Genomic DNA, 19,266 nt, shown 5'->3' on the forward strand with positions numbered 1-19,266 from the left:
ACAATGGAATAAAATGCAAAAAAAATTTAAATATCATTTTCACAAGTTGAAATTTAAAGGTTAGGATTCAGGACAGCCACCTCCCAGTTGAAAGTGCCAAATAAATTATGATTTTATATATAATAACTTACTGATATTTTAAAAATGAATGTGGGTTTCAATAGATAATAAAATGATCTTATAAATGTCTAAGATCTGAATACTTGAATGATTTTAAATGTGTTTCTTGGTTGTGGGACAGCAGTTTTCACCAATTCTGTAGAATGGCCCATAAATGAAAAAATTGAGAGAAAACAACCAAATGTAATGTTTTATTATCAAGAGTTTGGCAGTCAGACATACATAATCATCCATGTAATTTGAACTATATATTTAATATTCACTAATAAAAGTATAGGAACGGATTAACAACAGGGTAATTCAATAGAAAATGTGTTCTGTGTTAAGTGTCTAAACACAATAAATAAAATTGAAGTAATATAAGAACATACCTGAAATTAACCAGCTATTAATGATTATTGTTCTGTTTGGCACTAAAAAAACAATCCATCTTTTTCAATGTGATGATGGTCATAAATACTATTTACTACCAAAAAGCAATAATAAAATAGCAACATACACTGAAAACAAATACTGTCTGTTTTTCCTTTTCCCATTTCTTGTTTCTGTTAATACGTTTTAAAAATATGTAAGAAACTAGCAAACACTACTAATACTGTCTCATTTGAGTGTCTCAAAGGGTTTCAAAAAGCCACCCAGAGACTGTCAGCTTTTCATACAATTTATACAAAAGAGAGAATGTGAACTATATCATATGTTAATTCAGAGCCCTATGAGGATGAACATATATGACTATAAAAGAAGTTCATGTACATGACAAATGTAACAAACATAATACGATTGTGAATCGCAGCATGATATGTGCATTAGTGAATAAGCATGAGTAAAGTCATTATTCCTTTTGGGAGTGTGACTAAACAAATGCACAACCAAACATAATTTGTGCAATTCGACTTTAGAGCTTCTGAAACAAGCAATAAGAATATGTACCTTCTTTTCAGACTAAGAAGTAATTATCCTAAAACCATCAAATATAACCAACTACAACTACAAGATCTATTAGTCATCAAAATCTTGATCAATTTATTAACAATGGCTATGAATAAGTACATTTTCAAACTTACTAAGAATTTCTGTGGTTTTTTTAAAATGTCTTGATGCTTCTTTGTACTTTAGGTAGTTTAGAAAACTTCAGAACATCCTGGTACGGTACAGATCAATTTTACCTGTACATCAGTTTTTCCTGGATTTGAGGACTCTGGGGGCCGCAGTCATGTTCATCCAGAGTTCACAGTGATGGCAAAAACAGCCATGACTCCTACAGTAAAACCATACAAAAATCCAATCACAGTTATTGCTATCCTCTCCCCATCTCTCCTTGTCTATGTAAGTCTTAGTGTTTATAGAATAAGGCGATATAGGACCCAAAGGCCAAAGGTCAGCCAGTGGCTTGTCCAGCTAAGCTGTGTCCATTTCTCAATGGTGTGGCTGGCCATGCCGTCCTGTGGACAAAAGAAAATCATTTATGCCATGTAACAAATATGCAAAATAACCTGCACAGAAAAAAGGGGCCATAAGATTTCAGAAGACGTTAATTGTACCTCATCAGAATCCGTGTCATCTGTGCTGGAGCCAAAAATTGAGCCCAGGTATGTTAAATGGAGTACTGCTAACATGCTAAACGTCCCATTAATTAAATATACCCAAAATTCCTAGAGAAAAAAGAGATTAAAAATTTACATTTTTAAAGAATTAGTAACTTTTGAATATTAAAATGAAATTGTAAAAAAATAGTGTAAAATGTGAAATGGCAAAACATGATAATCTTTTTGTAAAAGCTTACTAATTATTTAATTTACATTTCTGGCTTTTTCATTTTTTAAGATATTCACACAAGTTCTTTTATAGACATAACAACACATACAACACCTTTTTATGTCTGTGTTTGCAGTCAGATGGGCATCTCTTGGAGAGGACACATGCATTTAAAATGATTGACAATCTTTTCCTAAGCACTAAAACACAGAGTAAAGGCACAGTCCATTAAACACACAACCAAGATCAATAAAGATGCATTAGCCGGCTGAACCGCTAAACGTAAGTCTATTGAACTGATTAAAACATTTTATAGATTTATTAGCTATTGTGGTAACTGAACACGCAGTTAATTCAGAAATAATATGTTTATGCCAAAATAAATATACTCACCATGTTCAATATATGTTATGAAGCCTAGTGTAAATAATACTGCCCCAATGTGGAAGCTTAGACCCTGCGGGCACAGAAATACAATATTGTATTTATGCCTGAGAAAGAACGCAGTCAAATCAAATGAAATAATCAATAAATGGTAAATGAATGAATGAGCCAAAATGCACTCACGTGTAGCAGGGCGCTTGCTGTGTATGTCAAGATAATGGCTGTGAAGCTCCCATATCTGAGAGCCTTCCTAAACACATCTACAAAAAAAGGTACATACTTGAAGGTAAAAGAGAATACAAAAAAAGCTAAATAAAATGTCATTCAATCTTTTGGAGGTAAAATACATATTAATTTCATTCATATTAAAGTTAGAATTTTACATACATCTTGCAGAATCTCTAAAATGTTAATTATTTGACCATAATAAAAGGGGGTCATACTAAATGCATGTTATTTTCTATTTAGTATATTTTATTTAGACCTGAATAAGATATTTCACATAAATGACATTCACATATAGTCCACAAGAGAAAATAATAGTTGAATTTATAAAAAATGACCTTGTTCAAAAGTTTACACCCCTTTGATTCTTAAAACTGTGTTGTTACCTGAATGATCCACAATTGTGTTTTTTGTTGTTGTTGTTTAGTAATAGTTGTTCATGAGTCCCTTGTTTGTCCTGAACAGTTAAACTGCCCGCTGTTCTCTAGAAAAATCATTCAGGTCCCACAAATTCTGTGGTTTTTCAGCATTTTTGTGTATTTTAACCCTTTTCAACAATGACTGTATGATTTTGAGATCCATCTTTTCACACTGAGGGACAACTGAGGGACTCATATGCAACTATTACAAAAGGTTCAAACACTCACTGATGCTCCAGAAGGAAAAAACATGCATTAAGAGTTGGGGTTGTAAACTTTTGAACAGGATGAATATGTTCATTTTTTCCTATTTTGCAAAAAAAAAAAAAAAAAAAATTAACACCCCCTCAGTGTGAAAGGATGGATCTCAAAATCATACAGTCATTGTTAGAAAGGGTTCAAATACACAAAAATACTAAAAACCACAGAATTTGTGGGACCTGAAGGATTTTTCTGAAGAACAGTGGGCAGAACAACATTTTGCAGATTCTGCAATATGTATGTAAACTTTTAATTATAACTGTAAGTATGTGTTATAGAACAGTGTTTTAAAACCAATACAAATGTATGCATAAGTAATGTACAAGTGAAAAAACAAAAATAATTAGTTAATTTATTTAAAAACACATACAGGTGTTAAGCCAGCGGGACATAGGCAGGTTCCAGGAAGTGACCACTTCAACCATAGACCTGGGAAACTCTACATTTAGTGGCTTTGCTATTGTCAAGTCCCTGAAAAAAAAAACAGAAGTTGTATTAATAAAGAGTGATTGAGAGACTAAATGAGGGACGGTCATGAAATATTGATCAATTCTGTGTTTGCCAGCCAAAATTAGGACATGTTTGTCACATTTGGTGTAATTTTTACTAAAGGGATGTTCTCAATTTATTTTTGACACTGACTTAATGTGAATCCGTATGGTTTATACAAACCACTTTAGATTGTCCTTCTCCTCTGTGAAACCTGCACCTGCCAGTGTGGTGGTCGTCTCACCAAGGTAACTCACAAAGTAATTACTGAAATGGAAGGACAGGGTGTACTCATAGGCCTGCAGCCACCTGAATAGGAAGATTACAAAGCTGAAGGTTACAACAGATCAGCGGAGACATGAAACAATTGAGGTTTATATTTAAAGACTTGTTCATTGCCTACCTTTTAATAGAGCCCCTGCATTGAAACACAAAATGAAAAGCATTATTAAACTCAATTCAAAATGTGTATTTTATTTGGACAGAAGTAAAAATAAAATTCATTTTATACAGAATTCTCGAACCCAGTAGAACTCATTGTTTTTTTTAGCAGATATACGTTTTTACTAAGCCACAACACAACAGTTAACATTATAATATTAATATAGAACTTAATTTGAAAAAAAAAAGTGTAATTAGTAAAGACATAAATTATTTTTGAAGGTAATTTTAGCAGATGTTTCATGCTTGTATGAATTTGTCTTTATTCCACATTATTAAAATTTAGAAATGTATAATATAAGTAGGACAATACCTTATCTTTCGCTTTTTGCTGAGGAAAAAAAAATGAAAACAGATCAGTCAAATTTGAAAAAAAATAAGCCACAGATAGCAACATAATAATTATCCATACTTTACTCATTGCTCACTAAAAAATGACATTACTTTACTCGACTCAAACTTATACTCACTTGCGGAGCAGCTTGTTTCCAAAGACCGGGATGAAATAGGGAAAGAGATAGGGTGCAATACAGTTGGAAATAACCAAACAGATCTGGCTCTTCACACAACTGAAGACTGATTTTAAAAACCAGGAGACACTCTGTGAAAAAAGGAGACAGACACTCTGTTAAAAGGGTGCTCTTACAGCCTTTAAATTCTAATTTGTATTAGAACGAAAGTTGGCAAAATTGAGACTCACAAGTTTTCGACTCTCTACCGCATCTATGTAGCTATTGAAGCTGATCCAAGGTCCAAAGATGACTGTCCCCACAAAGTAAATGTACCCCATAAACTCCACGGGAGAGGGAAATTTTTCCACTATGCCTTTGTCCAAATCAAAGGCAAGAGAAACTGCCTTCATGGCCACTACCATCTGGGAACCTACATGACCACAACAACTATTTCATTTTAAATTGACTCACAATCCAGTATAAGAAACATCTATACAATCCTGGTCTAATAGTCACTGATGTCGGGTTATAAATCAACATCAAAGACTGACCTCTCATTTTATGCCAGGTTGTTGTATCCATCATATGCAGCTCTCTGAAACAGAAAGAAAACAGTCTTAACAGCATATTTCTGACTCACAACATCCTTATAACAAAAATATAATATTAAAAATATACTTAATTTGAAAAAAAAGAGATGTATACTTAGCATAGTCATGTATAATGTTACAAAATAATTCTATTTCAAATAAATTATATTCTATAAAACTTTCTGTTCTTCAAAGAATACTGAAAAAATCTATTTCCACAAAACTATTAAGCAGCATAACTCTTTTCAAAATTGATAACAATAACAAATGTTTCTTGAATACCAAATCAGCATTTTTGAATAATTTCAGAAGGATCATGTGACAATATCACAGGTTTCAAAAAATATATTAAGAAGCACAACTGTTTTTTTTTTTTAAAGATTGATAATAAATCAGCATATTAGAATGATTTCTGAAGGATTGTGTGACACTGAAGACTGGAGTAATGGTTGATAAATTCAGCTTTAATTCACAGAAATAAATTGCATTTAAAGTATATCAAAATAGAAAACTGTTTTTGAAATTGCAATAATATTTCATAATATTACTTTCTGTATTTTTGATCAAATAAGTAAACTTAGTGTGTGTGTGTGTGTGTGTGTGTATATATATATATATATATATATATATATATATATATATGTTCCCATTATACTCAAATGAGACACATTGACTACATTGTAATTCCTGTATTGCGCAAAAATGAGGAAACAGATGATCATGAGAGGATGTAACTACATACCCCAGAAGGAGGTAGATGAGGATAGTGATGGACAAGAAGGGTCCACGACTGCTTGAATGGCGACACAGGAAGAGAATGAGGTAGCAGAGAAGGCTGAGAAGCACCACCCAAACCATGTGCAGCTCGAAGAACAGGTAAAGAGTATAAAAACCACCTGCCAATGTACTCAGGTGTTTCAAGAAAGAGGGCACACCTGAGAGAGGAAACACAGCATAAAAATGAAACATAACATAATTTAATTATCTATTATTTTAATTGTACTTTACTATTAGAAGTAGTTCCCACAAATATGATAATTGTTTTCTCACGCTCATGTATTTTTTACTCTTTCCAAGCAACACAAAAGAAGTTATTTTTAGCAGAATGTCCAAAGTGTTTTATCACACAATGAAAGTGAATAGTGATCACAGCTGTCAAGCAAGATGTTTACCACACAAAGCTATCATATGGCTTCAAAAGGCTTGAGATATTGTACATTGTACATGACCGATTTGCTGCTTTTATAGTATTTTTGTTCTTTTTGGTGGTTAAAACATCTGCCCACTTTTCACTTTAAAGAATGGCACAGAGGAATGAAGTGTTTGGAATGACATAAAAAAGAGTAAATATTTTTTTTATTTTAAAGGAACTACTACTTTACCTGAATAAAAGATTACAGTACATGTCATGTGAGGTATAAACCCTCTTACCCAATCTCCACAACAGCCTACACACTAGGCAGATGAGTAACAGCTGCCATACTTGCTCCAGACCGTGCTGGACAGTCGGAAGCAAGCAACCGGATCCCAGTTCCTGGAAGAACTGCTGTTTGCTTAGAGATCCCATTGCTTTGACTGTTAGACACTGAGGGGAAAAAAATGTAAATTAAATGTTGTACCTTAAAAAAGCAAATCAATAGGTATTTGGTCTAAAAAATAAATGAAAGATGCTGTGAGCAAGCTTCAAAGGTAAATATAAGATCAGGGCTGAATTGGGGTCAGAACATAGTGTTTGTAAAATTAATCTCAGGGTTAATACTGAATCCTATGACACATATATGTGATAATTCCAACAGCTTTTAGAAATAGATATGTTTTTAGAATTCAATTACAAAAATCCTTATCAGGAAGGGGAAAAATCATCTTGTTGGTACTCTTAATATATTTGTTATGATACCTAAATGCTGTGCTGTATAGACATGCAATGTCCAAATAATCTTACCTCTGCAGGATGTTAAATACCCTCACACCGCAATGCAGACAGCATGCACGGTCTGAACCGCCGAGATTTAAGCTATTTGTAATACCGACTACAGTCCTCGTTCCTCAAAATGAAAATTACAATAGCTGAAATGTTCAATTCGTTACAGAGCGCGGCAGCGGCGGAGGATGAGCGCTTCACCCCCACTATCAACTTAAACAGCGATGAGCCGCACTAGGAATCCGTCTTTGAGTCCCTAAAATGTCAAGTTTTGTACACATTGTCTTAATTTACTTAGTTACATTTTAATTTAGATTAAATCTACATAATTTTCGCCTATGTTCTAATTTAAAGATGGAGAATTATGTCGCGCTTCCAGCACAATCGGTCCAGATGATGCTGGCAATACGCCTGATGGCTGATTCCCATTGATGCTGTCAGTCTTTCATGATTACAGCTTCCCAGAGGGACATGCGATGACCAATCATCTTCCTGCGCATCTGTGGCTGAACCAATCATATGAAAGGATCAGAACAAAAAGGCGGAGCTTGTGGTCTCACGCTTTGATAGACTGGGTGCGTGTTGAAATGTATACACAAACTAAATGGAAATGCAATAAATGTTCGACATATGAGGACTAAGAATATTTTTTTTAAATAAATGTATAATTAAACATACATTTAAAAGTTTTTATTTACTTCCAGCGAAATCTCTTAGTTTTTGTGCTGTTTTGTGAAAGTTTGAATAATTAACACATAATGATAATGCAATTGAATAATTAGAAACGTATCAGTCTACCTGTGTTTTGTATATAAATGGCCAGAGTTTATGACTTTTATTTTGAAAAAGGTGACAGATGGTGAGGCGGAAGTAGTGAATCAAATATTAAAATCGGAGATTTTTGTTTTGAATTTTGTCTGCTTGTTAAGCAGCTATTAAAGTGATCTTGGGAAATTATTTTTTAACGTTTAATGCTATTTCTTTCTAATTAGAAAATAATTAGCACAGTTAAGTTAGCAAATTTGGCTGTACCGTCAGCGACAGGATCTGTCAGACTCACTGCATTCATTCAGTGGGTTGGCAGCTTGCAGCACTATTAAAAAAAGGTTTGAAATTGAAGTTGAGCTTTAGGAAAAATACGCAATTCATAATCTCCTTAAATTACAAGTTGTGTGATGGCAGGTTTGCTTTCTACGCAATATAATTTAACACTGGGCAAATTAAAACTGTTAAGGAACAACCCTGTCCTGTCAGTTCTAACGAGCACTCAGCGTAAATACAGCAGCAAGGATGGAGCTGGGATTGAGTATTTACACAAAAGTGTGGTCCCGACCATGCACTACCAGAAGAGTTTACCAAGGTAGGAGAATTACATAGAATCTTATAAACCACGCCACGAGTTCATTTTGCTGTGGTTTGATTTTTAATCTTTAATGTTGAATATGTTTTCAGTTAGAAATACCATTATTGTTTTTGGTCTACGATAGTTATAGGTCATATTAAAGAATGTAGGTGAAAGTGCAAAGTCTACGCTTAGGTTGCAAGGGGGATCGGGACACGGTGTTACACGTAAACATGACCCCCTTGCCTTAATTTTAGTTCCCACAGTACTGGTCCGTGGTAAACTGTAGAGGTAGAATTGCATTCATTGCATTCAGATATAAAATAAAATGTACTTTGATTTGCTTGTGCTTTTGATGATGTGTATACTATCACCTGTTATTACAATTATATTGTTTATATATATTTTGAATGCAGTTTATTGTAGTGAAATTAGTATGGTTATAAATGTCTTTACTGTTGCTTTTGATCAATGCATCTTTGCTGAGAAAAACAATTAATTTCTTTTTAAAAAATACATGAAAATCTTACTAACTTTAAATGGTAGTGTACATACACAAAACATTGTTGATATCATTATTTAAATAAAAGCACTAAATATTTATAAGTGAAATATCACAATAATTTTTTTTGATTGAAATGGTACATTACAAAACGTTATGCAATATTGTAATATTGTAAAAAAAATACAGTAATAAACATTAATATATAATTTAATAAGAAGGGATTTTATTGACCTATTAAAGATTTTGCTTACATCTTTCTTGTAAATATATATTTTTCTATTTTTTTATATATTTTTTAATATATTTCAGAAATAAATAAAAAAAAAAACAATCACAATTTTAATTTATGAGATTTATTGTATTTTTAATCAAAATTTTCTTTGTAAAAGACAAAACGTTGATCATACTGATTTTAAAGTTAAGGATTGATTAGTTTGAATATACACTGAACCAAACACTATCATAACATCTTAGTTGATAATTCAGTATACTTTATCTTTAAAAAAAATAAGTGTACTAAAATGTTGGATTATGTGTTGACCTTTGTCACTACCAAAACAATGATGACATGTTTCGCTCGTGACTGTTTGATGGGACCTATCTACTTACACCTTGTAGCTATGAGAGAGAGGGACACATAAATATCACCTGATCACAAATGTAGGGGTGTAGTTAAAATCAGTCTCAGCCAATGGACTAAAACATACACGTTTCGGGAGTGACATGAAAATGCAGGACACATATTTTTACATTAAGTTTCATACTTTACAAAGAAAATATGAACTTTTTTAAATTAAAAAGATATTTTTAAAAACAACAATGCAATAATATGCAAAAATTATTTGAATATAATTTTCGTAAGTTAAAATTTAGGGGTTAGGGTTCGGGACTGACACCTCTGATATTTTAAATATTTATTAAATGGGTTTCAATAGATAATAGAAGGATCTTAGTAAACATCTAAGATTTGAATACTTAAATGCTTTTTAAATGTGTTTTTTGGTTGTGGGACAGCAGTTTGCTCTAATTCTGTAGAATAGCCCATATACATTTTGCATGTTATTTACAGATTACCAGTCCCGAAATTGGAAGATACAATACGGAAGTATTTGGCAGCTCAAAGACCCCTGCTAAATGATGAACAGTACAGGTAAGCCAAAACTAATTATATCAGTTCAATCTTTTCATATTCTAATTAATTTTTTAATGTTTTAACATTTTGCTGCCTACTTCTGCTCCCTTGAAATCTATCAGTAATACTGAGAAAGTTGCACAAGATTTCCAGAGTGGTGTAGGCAAGCAATTACATGAAGAACTTGTGGCCTTAGACAAGAATAACAAGCACACCAGCTACATATCAGGTGGGAGATGTACTAATAAAAATAACAATTGAATATTGTTTATTTGTAACATCTTTAATGACTTTCTCCCATTTTCCTCACAGCTCCATGGTTTGACATGTACTTGTCTGCTCGGGAGTCTGTTGTGCTCAACTTTAACCCCTTCATGTCCTTTAACCCTGACCCCAAACCTGAGTACAATGACCAGCTCCTGCGAGCCACCAACATGGTGTGCTCAGCCATCCGCTTCATGAAAACCCTTCGTGCTGGTCTACTCGAGCCGGAGGTGTTTCACCTTAACCCTGCCAAGAGTGACACAGATAGTTTCAAAAGGCTGATCCGATGGGTGCCACCCTCTATCTCATGGTTTGGAGCCTACATGGTGAACGCATATCCTCTGGATATGTCCCAATACTTCCGCCTCTTCAACTCCACACGTATACCCAAATACAAGTGTGACGAGCTCATCACAAACGACAAGGGTCGCCATCTGCTCGTAATTAGGCGAGGTAACCTGTATGTGTTTGATGCGCTGGATCGGGACGGCAACCTGATAAAGCCCGCCGAGGTTCAAGCTCACTTGAAATACATCCTAGCAGACCCCACACAAGCGCCTTCGTTCCCCTTGGGTGTTCTAACTAGTGAGAATAGGGACACCTGGGCAGGGTTAAGACAGAAACTACTGGATGCTGGAAATGGAGAAGCTCTGCAGTTAGTAGACTCTGCTTTGTTTTGCCTCTGCCTGGATGAGGAGGTGATGAGAGACCATATTCACATTTCCCACAACATGCTTTATGGAGACGGCTGCAACCGCTGGTATGACAAGTCCTTTAGTATCATCTTAGCTAAGGACGGACAGGCGGCCATTAATTTTGAGCACTCTTGGGGTGACGGCGTAGCCGTTCTCCGCTTCCAAAATGAGGTCTTCAAGGACACCACAGAGAAGCCTTTGGTTGGGCCTGGATCCCAGCCTGCAGCAGTGGACTCTTCTTCAGTGGTGCGCCGATTAGAGTTTAAACTCACTGAAGAGTTAAAAGCTGGAATCACGAAAGCAAAAGAGAACTTCCAGGCTGCCGTGTCTAAGCTCACCATTGATGCCATGGAGTTCAAGAAAGGTGGAAAGGAGCAGCTTAAGAAGAAGAAGCTCAGCCCAGATGCTATCGCTCAGCTGGCTTTCCAGATGGGATTCCTACGGCAGTACGGCCAGACGGTCGCCACATACGAGTCCTGTAGCACCGCAGCCTTTAAACACGGGCGCACAGAAACCATCCGTCCCGCTACCATCCACACAAAGCGCTGTGCCAAGGCATTCGTCGAGCAGCCCGGACAGCACACTGTGGAGCAGTTACAGGGGCTGTTGAGTGAATGCTCCAAATACCACGGGCAACTCACTAAGGAGGCAGCAATGGGTTAGTACAGCATTCAGCCAACCTGTCAATCTTATCCACCTTCTTCTTCAAGTAAGCCTATGGGAGAGACTTATCTGCTATAGGGAAATAATGAAAAGAATAACAACGTGCAGTAAACGGTAAAACAAACAAACCAGTGTATTCATAATTAAGATTATACATTAGAATAACATGGTAAGACACACCAATTTGCAATTACGATGCTGTTTTAGTGCCATGTTACAAAATAAAAAAATCTAAGATTACGAGATTAAAGTCGTATGTTGAGAATAAAGTTGAACTAGTCACTTGTGATACCTCAGAAAAGACAACAATATAACTTTTGTTAACTAAGGTTTAGAACGTTTTATTGTTGTTTGTAATTAAATACATGTGAGGAATGCAAGATTGGACGCCACAGATGTTTTTGCAGACTAGGTGGTGGAATTTTCACAAAGAAAAAAGTACACTATAATTTAATGAAAGAATGTTATATTGTAATCGAAACAACCATTGATTCACATGAATACAGCAATCTATTCCACCACATTAAAGAGCGTGAAAACACATTATTGCAAGACACACATTATTCAGTGGCTGGCGCACTACAAATAGGCCTAATGAATGCAACTGGAATATTATTTTGAAGCATACTGTCCCTGCGAGTATTTCTGCTAATAATCCCACATATATTCAAATATGCACCAGCTCTTATTAGAAGAAAAAGGTGGATTCATGAGGTGACTTATGATTCTCGTAGGGAAAAGTGATGTTTATCTTAGCAAGACTTGTTTTTTAATCAGTATTGTGTAAGATAAAGGGGTAGTTTGCCTCAAAAATGACAATTCTGTCATCATTTACTCATTGTCATGTTCTAAACCAATAAGACTAACACCGTGTCTACACCAGACGCGATAATTACAATATTAATAGGGTTTGCATTTACGTCACGATTTGGTCAGTTACACGGATGCGTGGCCATACTGGCGATAGTTGAACATAAACAACAGCATAGATTGCACTGTTAGAGTACCACTGAATAAGTTGTTCTGCTAATTTATGCTGTCTAAACCACAGAAAAAACGTGTGGAAGCTGCTAAATCATATAGAGAAGTAAGCAGGAAAGGGCACAATATTTTGACAAACTAAAGTTAATATGTGGTAAAGATATGTATAAACAGTATTAATTAAGATGTTAGCCTAATATTTCAGCAGCAATAATCAGCAAAATATGAGAGTTTTGTTCAGTTTAGTGGCATTGTTTACATTCAGTGTCGCCAATAAGGCCGATTGATGACGCATCGTGAAAACGCTCTATAAAACCCATTATAATCAGTGTTGCTGTCTACACTGGATGCAGCGCAGTGCGACGTGACACGACAGACAAATCCTCCAATTTTCTCCTTTGTAATGAGAGTTAATGTGGTCCAAAACAGCATTAGACCCTACCTACTTTCATTGTATTGACAAAAGATACTATTTTCAAAATGTCTTTGAATTCCACAGAAGTCCTACAGGTTTAAAAAGACATAAGGGTGAGTAAATGGTGACAGAATTTCCATCCTTGTACGTTTTTGGGGGATGGTGAGCATCAGATCACATCTTTAGCTCACTCTAAACTTGTATCATTTCATCATTGTCATCTTTTTTGTGCATTTTCATCTAGGTCAAGGCTTTGATCGCCATCTTTTTGCCATGCGCTACCTGGCTAATTCGAAAGGAATAGCCCTGCCCAGTCTCTACCATGATCCGGCATATGCCGCCATAAACCACAACATCCTGTCCACCAGTACTCTCACCAGCCCCGCGGTCAGTCTGGGCGGATTTGCTCCTGTGGTGCCTGATGGTTTCGGAGTGGGCTATGGTGTCCATGATGAATGGATTGGGTGCAACGTGTCCAGCTACCCAGCCAGAAATGTTCATGAGTTCCTTAAGTGTGTTCACAAGTCCTTGGAAGACATTTTTACAGTCCTTGATGGAAAACCCATTCATTGAAAGTGCACTTAATGTGTTGAGGTTTATTGAAGCACTTGGTAGGTGAAGTAGTCTGAATTTAGAGCACTTCTGTTTTACTTTTATTAGATAAGGACTTAAATGTAATTGGTAATGACATGATTATCTTTAAAGGCTGAAGTAAGAACAAATAAGCTTTGCACTGTGTGGACAGACTGTGACCCATACTTAAGTGATTGATTCAAAAATTAGTAAATGTAATGGGGGTACAGGTAACTTTCTGAAATGCTAATGTCCTTAAATGTATTGTACTTGAAATATTTGCAGTGTATTTCCTCCCAGGTTCAATGGGCAGCTTTAAGAAATGTCAATCGTGCAACATGGATATAATGTAATTCCATGATGTAATTCTGCATTGTTTAATTATGTAGAATAATTGAAAGACCTGTCCTGTACCTTATAAGATGAATGAACATGGATAACTATAAATACTCTGATTGTAAAGACTTTAACAAGCTTAATAAAGAAAAAAAAATGTAAAAAGCTGCATATGTACATTTGTGATTCTTGACCCCAAAACCAGTCATAACGTTACATTTTAATAAATAAGCTTTCCATTAATATATATATTGTTTGTTAGGATAGGACAATATTTGGATGAAATACAACTAATCTGAGGGTTCAAAAAAATCTAAATATTGAGAAACACGCCTTGAAAGTTGTGCAAATTAAGTTCCATGCATATTACTAGTTTTGATATTTATGGTAGGAAATTCACAAAATAACTTGGAATGGAACATGATTTTTGTCATAAAAGAAAAATAATAATGATAATTTTGACCCATACTAATTATTTTTGGCTATTGCTACAAATATACTCGTGCTACTTAAGAAGAGGTTTTGTGGTCTAGGGTCACATTTATTAGGGTCATATACAGTATTTTTCAAATTTGGGGTCAGTAAAATTTTAGAAAGAAATCTTAAAAATAACAGTAAAGATAACTTTCTATTTCAAGTAAATTATGAATTAGACAGAAACATTAAGCTGCACAATCCCAGCAAGCAATAGTCGTCATTTCACCGTCTGGGTTAACTATAAACCCGATATAGTCCAGCTATGTGTAACCCACTTCCAGCCCAAATAACCTTGAATTTGGTTGCATGCCATTTTTTTGGCAAAATAACTAGTTAGATGTATGAAATTCCATCCTGTAAGCAAACTCAGCAACGTTTACAAGGTTTTATGGTTTAATTTTTTTTTTATTGATGACTAGTTTAATATTGGGATATGTTTAGACGTCTATTAAATTTTCACTGACAGCCCAAATACAAACTTATTTTAGCCTAGACGTCTGGGCTGTGTTTTCACGGCTAATAGACATCTTTTAGACCAAAAATTGCTTGCTGGGATTGCTTTAAACATTGATATGAAACGCTTCATGTGACACTGAAGGCTGGAAAATTTGCTTCTCCATTACATTACAAATTTACTGTATTTTTTGATTAGTATTATTTTTTTTTTTTAAATCATCCTTGGTGAGGATAAGAGACATTATAAAACATAAAAGTCGTAACCTACCCCAAACTGTAAACCAGTAGTGTACATAATGCATGTTCTACTCTAAAGTTCCTATTTAGAGTGTATATACTGATAATATCATTAAGGTGCTGAAAAGATCTTTCGCACATTTAAAACATTTTAAAATGGAATATAAAGCGAATCTACAGTTGAACAATTTTTTTTATTTAAAAAAAGAAAAGAAAAAAGGAAAACCACCAAGCAATGTACAAATGTTGAAAATAGCTCAAACAATAACTAAAATACGACTTTCATCCAGAATAAAAGCAACAGGGTATTTAGATGGGCTTGATTTTGAAGTGGAGGCCGATGAGACTGAATACAAGGCATTTGAGATCCTGGACCAGGTAGTAGAAAACTCTGAGTCCTTCTGGGTCCCTGAAGAGCAAGAACACCAATGTTACCACTTTTATAATGTAGAGAACAAACAGTGAAACTGCACTGCTTGAGAGTAGAAAATGGAGCATTTAGCAGATGCTTTCATCTAAAGTGATTTGCAAAAAAGATGCATCTCAAGGAAGTTATTATACAAGAGCCAATAATACTTGTGGTTTCAAAATTGAGAGCAGCGCAGAAGAGAAATGCAGTGAATGAAATATGCTTACTTAGACTGGTTGACGTCAATTAAAGATCCAATTTTAGAAGTTGTGAATGAAATGTGTTCATCGCCGATGACAATCTCCAGTTCCTATAAAACACAAAGAAGGGCAATTAGGATGCATTACACCACACATGGTGACCAGAGCAAGGGTAAATAAAAAATAAAAAATACACGCAAAAACAAAATGCATGGGTATATTTGTAGCAACAGCCCAAAATACACTGTATGGGCCAAAATGACTAATTTTTCTTTTATGCCCAAAACTAATAGGATATTACAAAAAGATCACGTTCCATGAAGATATTTAGTAAATTTCCTACCATTAATATATCAAAACTTAATTTTTGATTAGCAATATGCATTGCAAAGAACTTAATTTGGACAACTTAAAAGACAATTGTCTCAATATTTAGATTTTTTTGCACTGTCAGATTACAGATTTTCAAATAGTTGTATCTCAGCCAAATATTGTCCTATCCTAACAAACCATACATCAATGGAAAAGATGTAGAAACTCAAATGACCCTTAAGACTGTGTTTGTGCTCCAGGGTCACATATATTCCTACAAACCTGTCGTCCAACTCTGTCTGGAGGAGGCCACAAGGCATCGTCTTCTTTTGTGATCTCACTGTCGTCAATGATTCTCTTCAACTCCTCCATCACGCTTTTATGAACGTAAGCCTGAAAGAGGGGAATAATATCTCATAGGTTACAAAGCCAACTTTTGGCTAACATTGGATGCATGTGACGTCATCCCACAGCTGCCTTTACCTCTTTTCGGATCATGACGTCGTTCTTGTAGTTACTGTTGTTTGCATATCTCAGTTTTCCTGAATAAAAACAAAATGATTTCTAAGTTATATGAAAGCTTCTTATGAAAATATTTATCATGCACTGAAATAGTATATGTGACCCAGGACCACAAAACAAGTCTTAAGTAGCATGGGTATATTTGTAGCAATAGCCAAAAATACACAAAGTGGGTCAAATGATCGATTTTCTTGTTTTGTGCCAAAAATCATTAGGATATTAAGTAAAAATCATGTTCCATTATGACATTTTGTAAAGTTCCTACCGTAAATATATCAAAACTTAATTTTAGATTAGTATTTGCACAACGTTAAAGGCAATTTCAGTATTTTGATTATTTAGCACGCTCAGATTCCAAATTTTCATATATTTGTATCTCAAACATTTCAGAAGAAATGACCCTTACGACTGGTTTTGTGGTCCAGGGTCACATATCATAAAAACATAAATTTCTTAGCAGAAACTTAATTTCTCGTGTTAAACAACGAAGTGGCCGTTTTAAGCACCTCAGATGTTAGCTGACATGTTAACTTGTTTTCCCACACAAACATCCCTTCTACTTTACCATTACTAAACAAATTAACTAGTAACTGAAGTTCAAACAGCTTTAATAAAACGTCTTCGGCCTAGTAAAAGGCAAACACAGATTTCAATAGAATAGCTGTTAGCATATTAGCACGCTAGGTTGGCGCCTCACTCACCGTCTGGTCTGAATTCAAATTCCAAAAATTCGTGGCCGAATTTACCTTTATGGCCCACATAGTACCTCAAATAAAAGTCGCTCGTGGACATTTCTGTGCACAATATTTAATTAAGGTGCAATGTATCTAAATTACAGCACGGACGCTCTTCCTTCAATGAACCGCTTGAGCAACGACCAATATGGAATCGCATGCGTACTGCAGGTCGCGGTGTGACGCCAGACGGCGGTCGCACAATAATGACGCTGCAACTAGGCCTGCAAAGCAGATTATGGCCTCCGTAAACCTCTTTTACGTTGTTGTATTCTTTCATGTTATCTTTGTTCTAATCTAAATCAGTGTGTAATTTTGTCGAGTTTGCGATTCATTTCTTAAAAGTTTTTTTTCTGATGCAAATGTGATAGCACACTGATTCTTGAAAATTTGGCAAAAACATGTCCCAACAAGAAAAGTGCTCATTCTGTTGGAAATGAAGAACATTTTCATAAATCAAAAGAATCAAGATTATAATCAGAGGGTCAGTTGCACATATGTAAGGTTCTTTTATAGTTTTCTTTTAATTTTGTATTAATTTAATTATCAAATCTGGCCCATTGCCTAAAAAATCACTTGTCCTCAGATAGGAGATAATCATTTCAGCTTGATTAAAAAAGCAAAAAGTAATCATTTAATTGAATAATAATTTTACTATATGAAAGAGTACATTGTAATATGTATCAAAAATTACAAACACTGTGTTTTGAATAATATTTACAATTATTTTTGGTTGCACAAAATGTGTCCCACATATGCGTCACCACCGTCAGATATTTATAAAAAGCAATAAAATCAGGCAACTACAAGGTCAACTGCATTCCTGAGGACCACATTATCAAGGGCACTCTCTTAAGGATATTCTGGGAAAATCATCAACAGACATTAATACACATTTACTGCACTTCCTAAAAGACACTGGTATAGCAAATAGAATATAGAGTGAGAATTCTGTAAAGTTAATTAAATAAATAAATAAAGTAGATTTAAAAATAAATAAATAAATAAATAAATAAATAAAAGGGTGAGGGAAGAAGGGAAGTATTACGGGGTACAGTAATTATCTCTGTCTAAATCCGGTCCACACTCCAGTACAGAAGGGGGCGGTAATGCACCATTAAAGTTGGATGCCAACCGCCGTTAAACACCAAAGAAGAAGAAGAAGAAGGACCACATTATCAAATCTTCAGCTCTACTGCATGCTTCAAGATCAGCCAAGCTCCTGTAAATTTGCTATTTTCTCTTAAACTTGTTCATATTTTTGGACACTGCTACTGTGGCAACCATAACATGTCAGCACCGTCTCTTTTGTATAAATAATATTAGATTTGATTATGACATAAATGTATATTTTTTAAAAACAAGTCTGAAGTAGCTATCAACAGAGTGGAAACAAGATGGCTAATGTGAACAACTAATGCATATCATGGGAAATAGTAGGTTTTTGTCACCACCGTCAGATGTCACCACCGTCAGGTTTTCTGTCTGACGATGTTGAAATATTTGAAAAATATGTTATCACAGTGCTCAGGATTGTTATTTGTTGGACCAAATAGTTAAATAAAGATGTTAAACAAGAAGCCGTTGACTTGAGTGGTATACATATTGGAATTTTATGTTGTAATGAGGCTACTGTCACCACCGTCAGATTAGTGTCACCACCGTCAGAGGGAGTTTTAATTTTTTTAAATAAATATGCATAGGGGCCTACAATATATTTTGTCAGTGCTGCTGAGTTATTAAAGTAATAGTCTCTTTTAATACAAAAATGCATTTGTTAAATAAAAAACATTTTTTGTTTGATTTAAGCGAAAAGTAAACGTTGTAAAACGCTAAAAAGTAAAACGCCTATTTTATGAAAAAAATACAAAATGGGGAGGTGACACCAGTACATTGCTGAAAAGCTAAGACCTTGGTCTATAATAATATACATTCAGATGGTGTAATTAAACACAT

The 19,266-nt window shown here is 34.7% G+C and overlaps 3 protein-coding genes across 3 annotated transcripts; 1 reads left to right on the plus strand and 2 right to left on the minus strand.

The window, feature by feature from the left end:
* Window positions 1-298: 298 nt before the first annotated feature.
* porcn (porcupine O-acyltransferase) lies at window positions 299-7,454 on the minus strand. The gene is made up of 15 exons (XM_073819032.1): window positions 7,079-7,454; window positions 6,568-6,721; window positions 5,879-6,071; window positions 5,098-5,141; window positions 4,795-4,976; window positions 4,565-4,695; window positions 4,408-4,425; window positions 4,057-4,071; window positions 3,837-3,962; window positions 3,535-3,635; window positions 2,443-2,519; window positions 2,269-2,332; window positions 1,990-2,075; window positions 1,662-1,772; window positions 299-1,562 (listed from the first exon to the last, which is right to left on the minus strand). The coding sequence occupies exons 2-15, from the start codon at window positions 6,701-6,703 to the stop codon at window positions 1,461-1,463; spliced, it is 1,386 nt and encodes a 461-aa protein (XP_073675133.1). The 5' UTR covers window positions 6,704-6,721; window positions 7,079-7,454; the 3' UTR covers window positions 299-1,460.
* Window positions 7,455-7,923: 469 nt separating this feature from the next.
* Window positions 7,924-14,128, plus strand: cpt2 (carnitine palmitoyltransferase 2). Its single transcript, XM_073818972.1, has 5 exons — window positions 7,924-8,417; window positions 9,974-10,054; window positions 10,159-10,265; window positions 10,349-11,653; window positions 13,299-14,128. The coding sequence occupies exons 1-5, from the start codon at window positions 8,233-8,235 to the stop codon at window positions 13,625-13,627; spliced, it is 2,007 nt and encodes a 668-aa protein (XP_073675073.1). The 5' UTR covers window positions 7,924-8,232; the 3' UTR covers window positions 13,628-14,128.
* A 1,180-nt stretch (window positions 14,129-15,308) lies between these two features.
* On the minus strand, window positions 15,309-17,473 carry magoh (mago homolog, exon junction complex subunit). Its single transcript, XM_073819513.1, has 5 exons — window positions 17,278-17,473; window positions 16,538-16,596; window positions 16,337-16,447; window positions 15,770-15,852; window positions 15,309-15,542 (listed from the first exon to the last, which is right to left on the minus strand). Exons 1-5 carry the CDS (start codon window positions 17,366-17,368, stop codon window positions 15,443-15,445), a joined length of 444 nt encoding a protein of 147 aa, XP_073675614.1. The 5' UTR covers window positions 17,369-17,473; the 3' UTR covers window positions 15,309-15,442.
* Window positions 17,474-19,266: the final 1,793 nt, after the last annotated feature.

This window comes from Garra rufa, chromosome 15 (genome assembly GCF_049309525.1).
Source record: "Garra rufa chromosome 15, GarRuf1.0, whole genome shotgun sequence".
NCBI classification, from domain to species: Eukaryota; Metazoa; Chordata; class Actinopteri; order Cypriniformes; family Cyprinidae; genus Garra; species Garra rufa.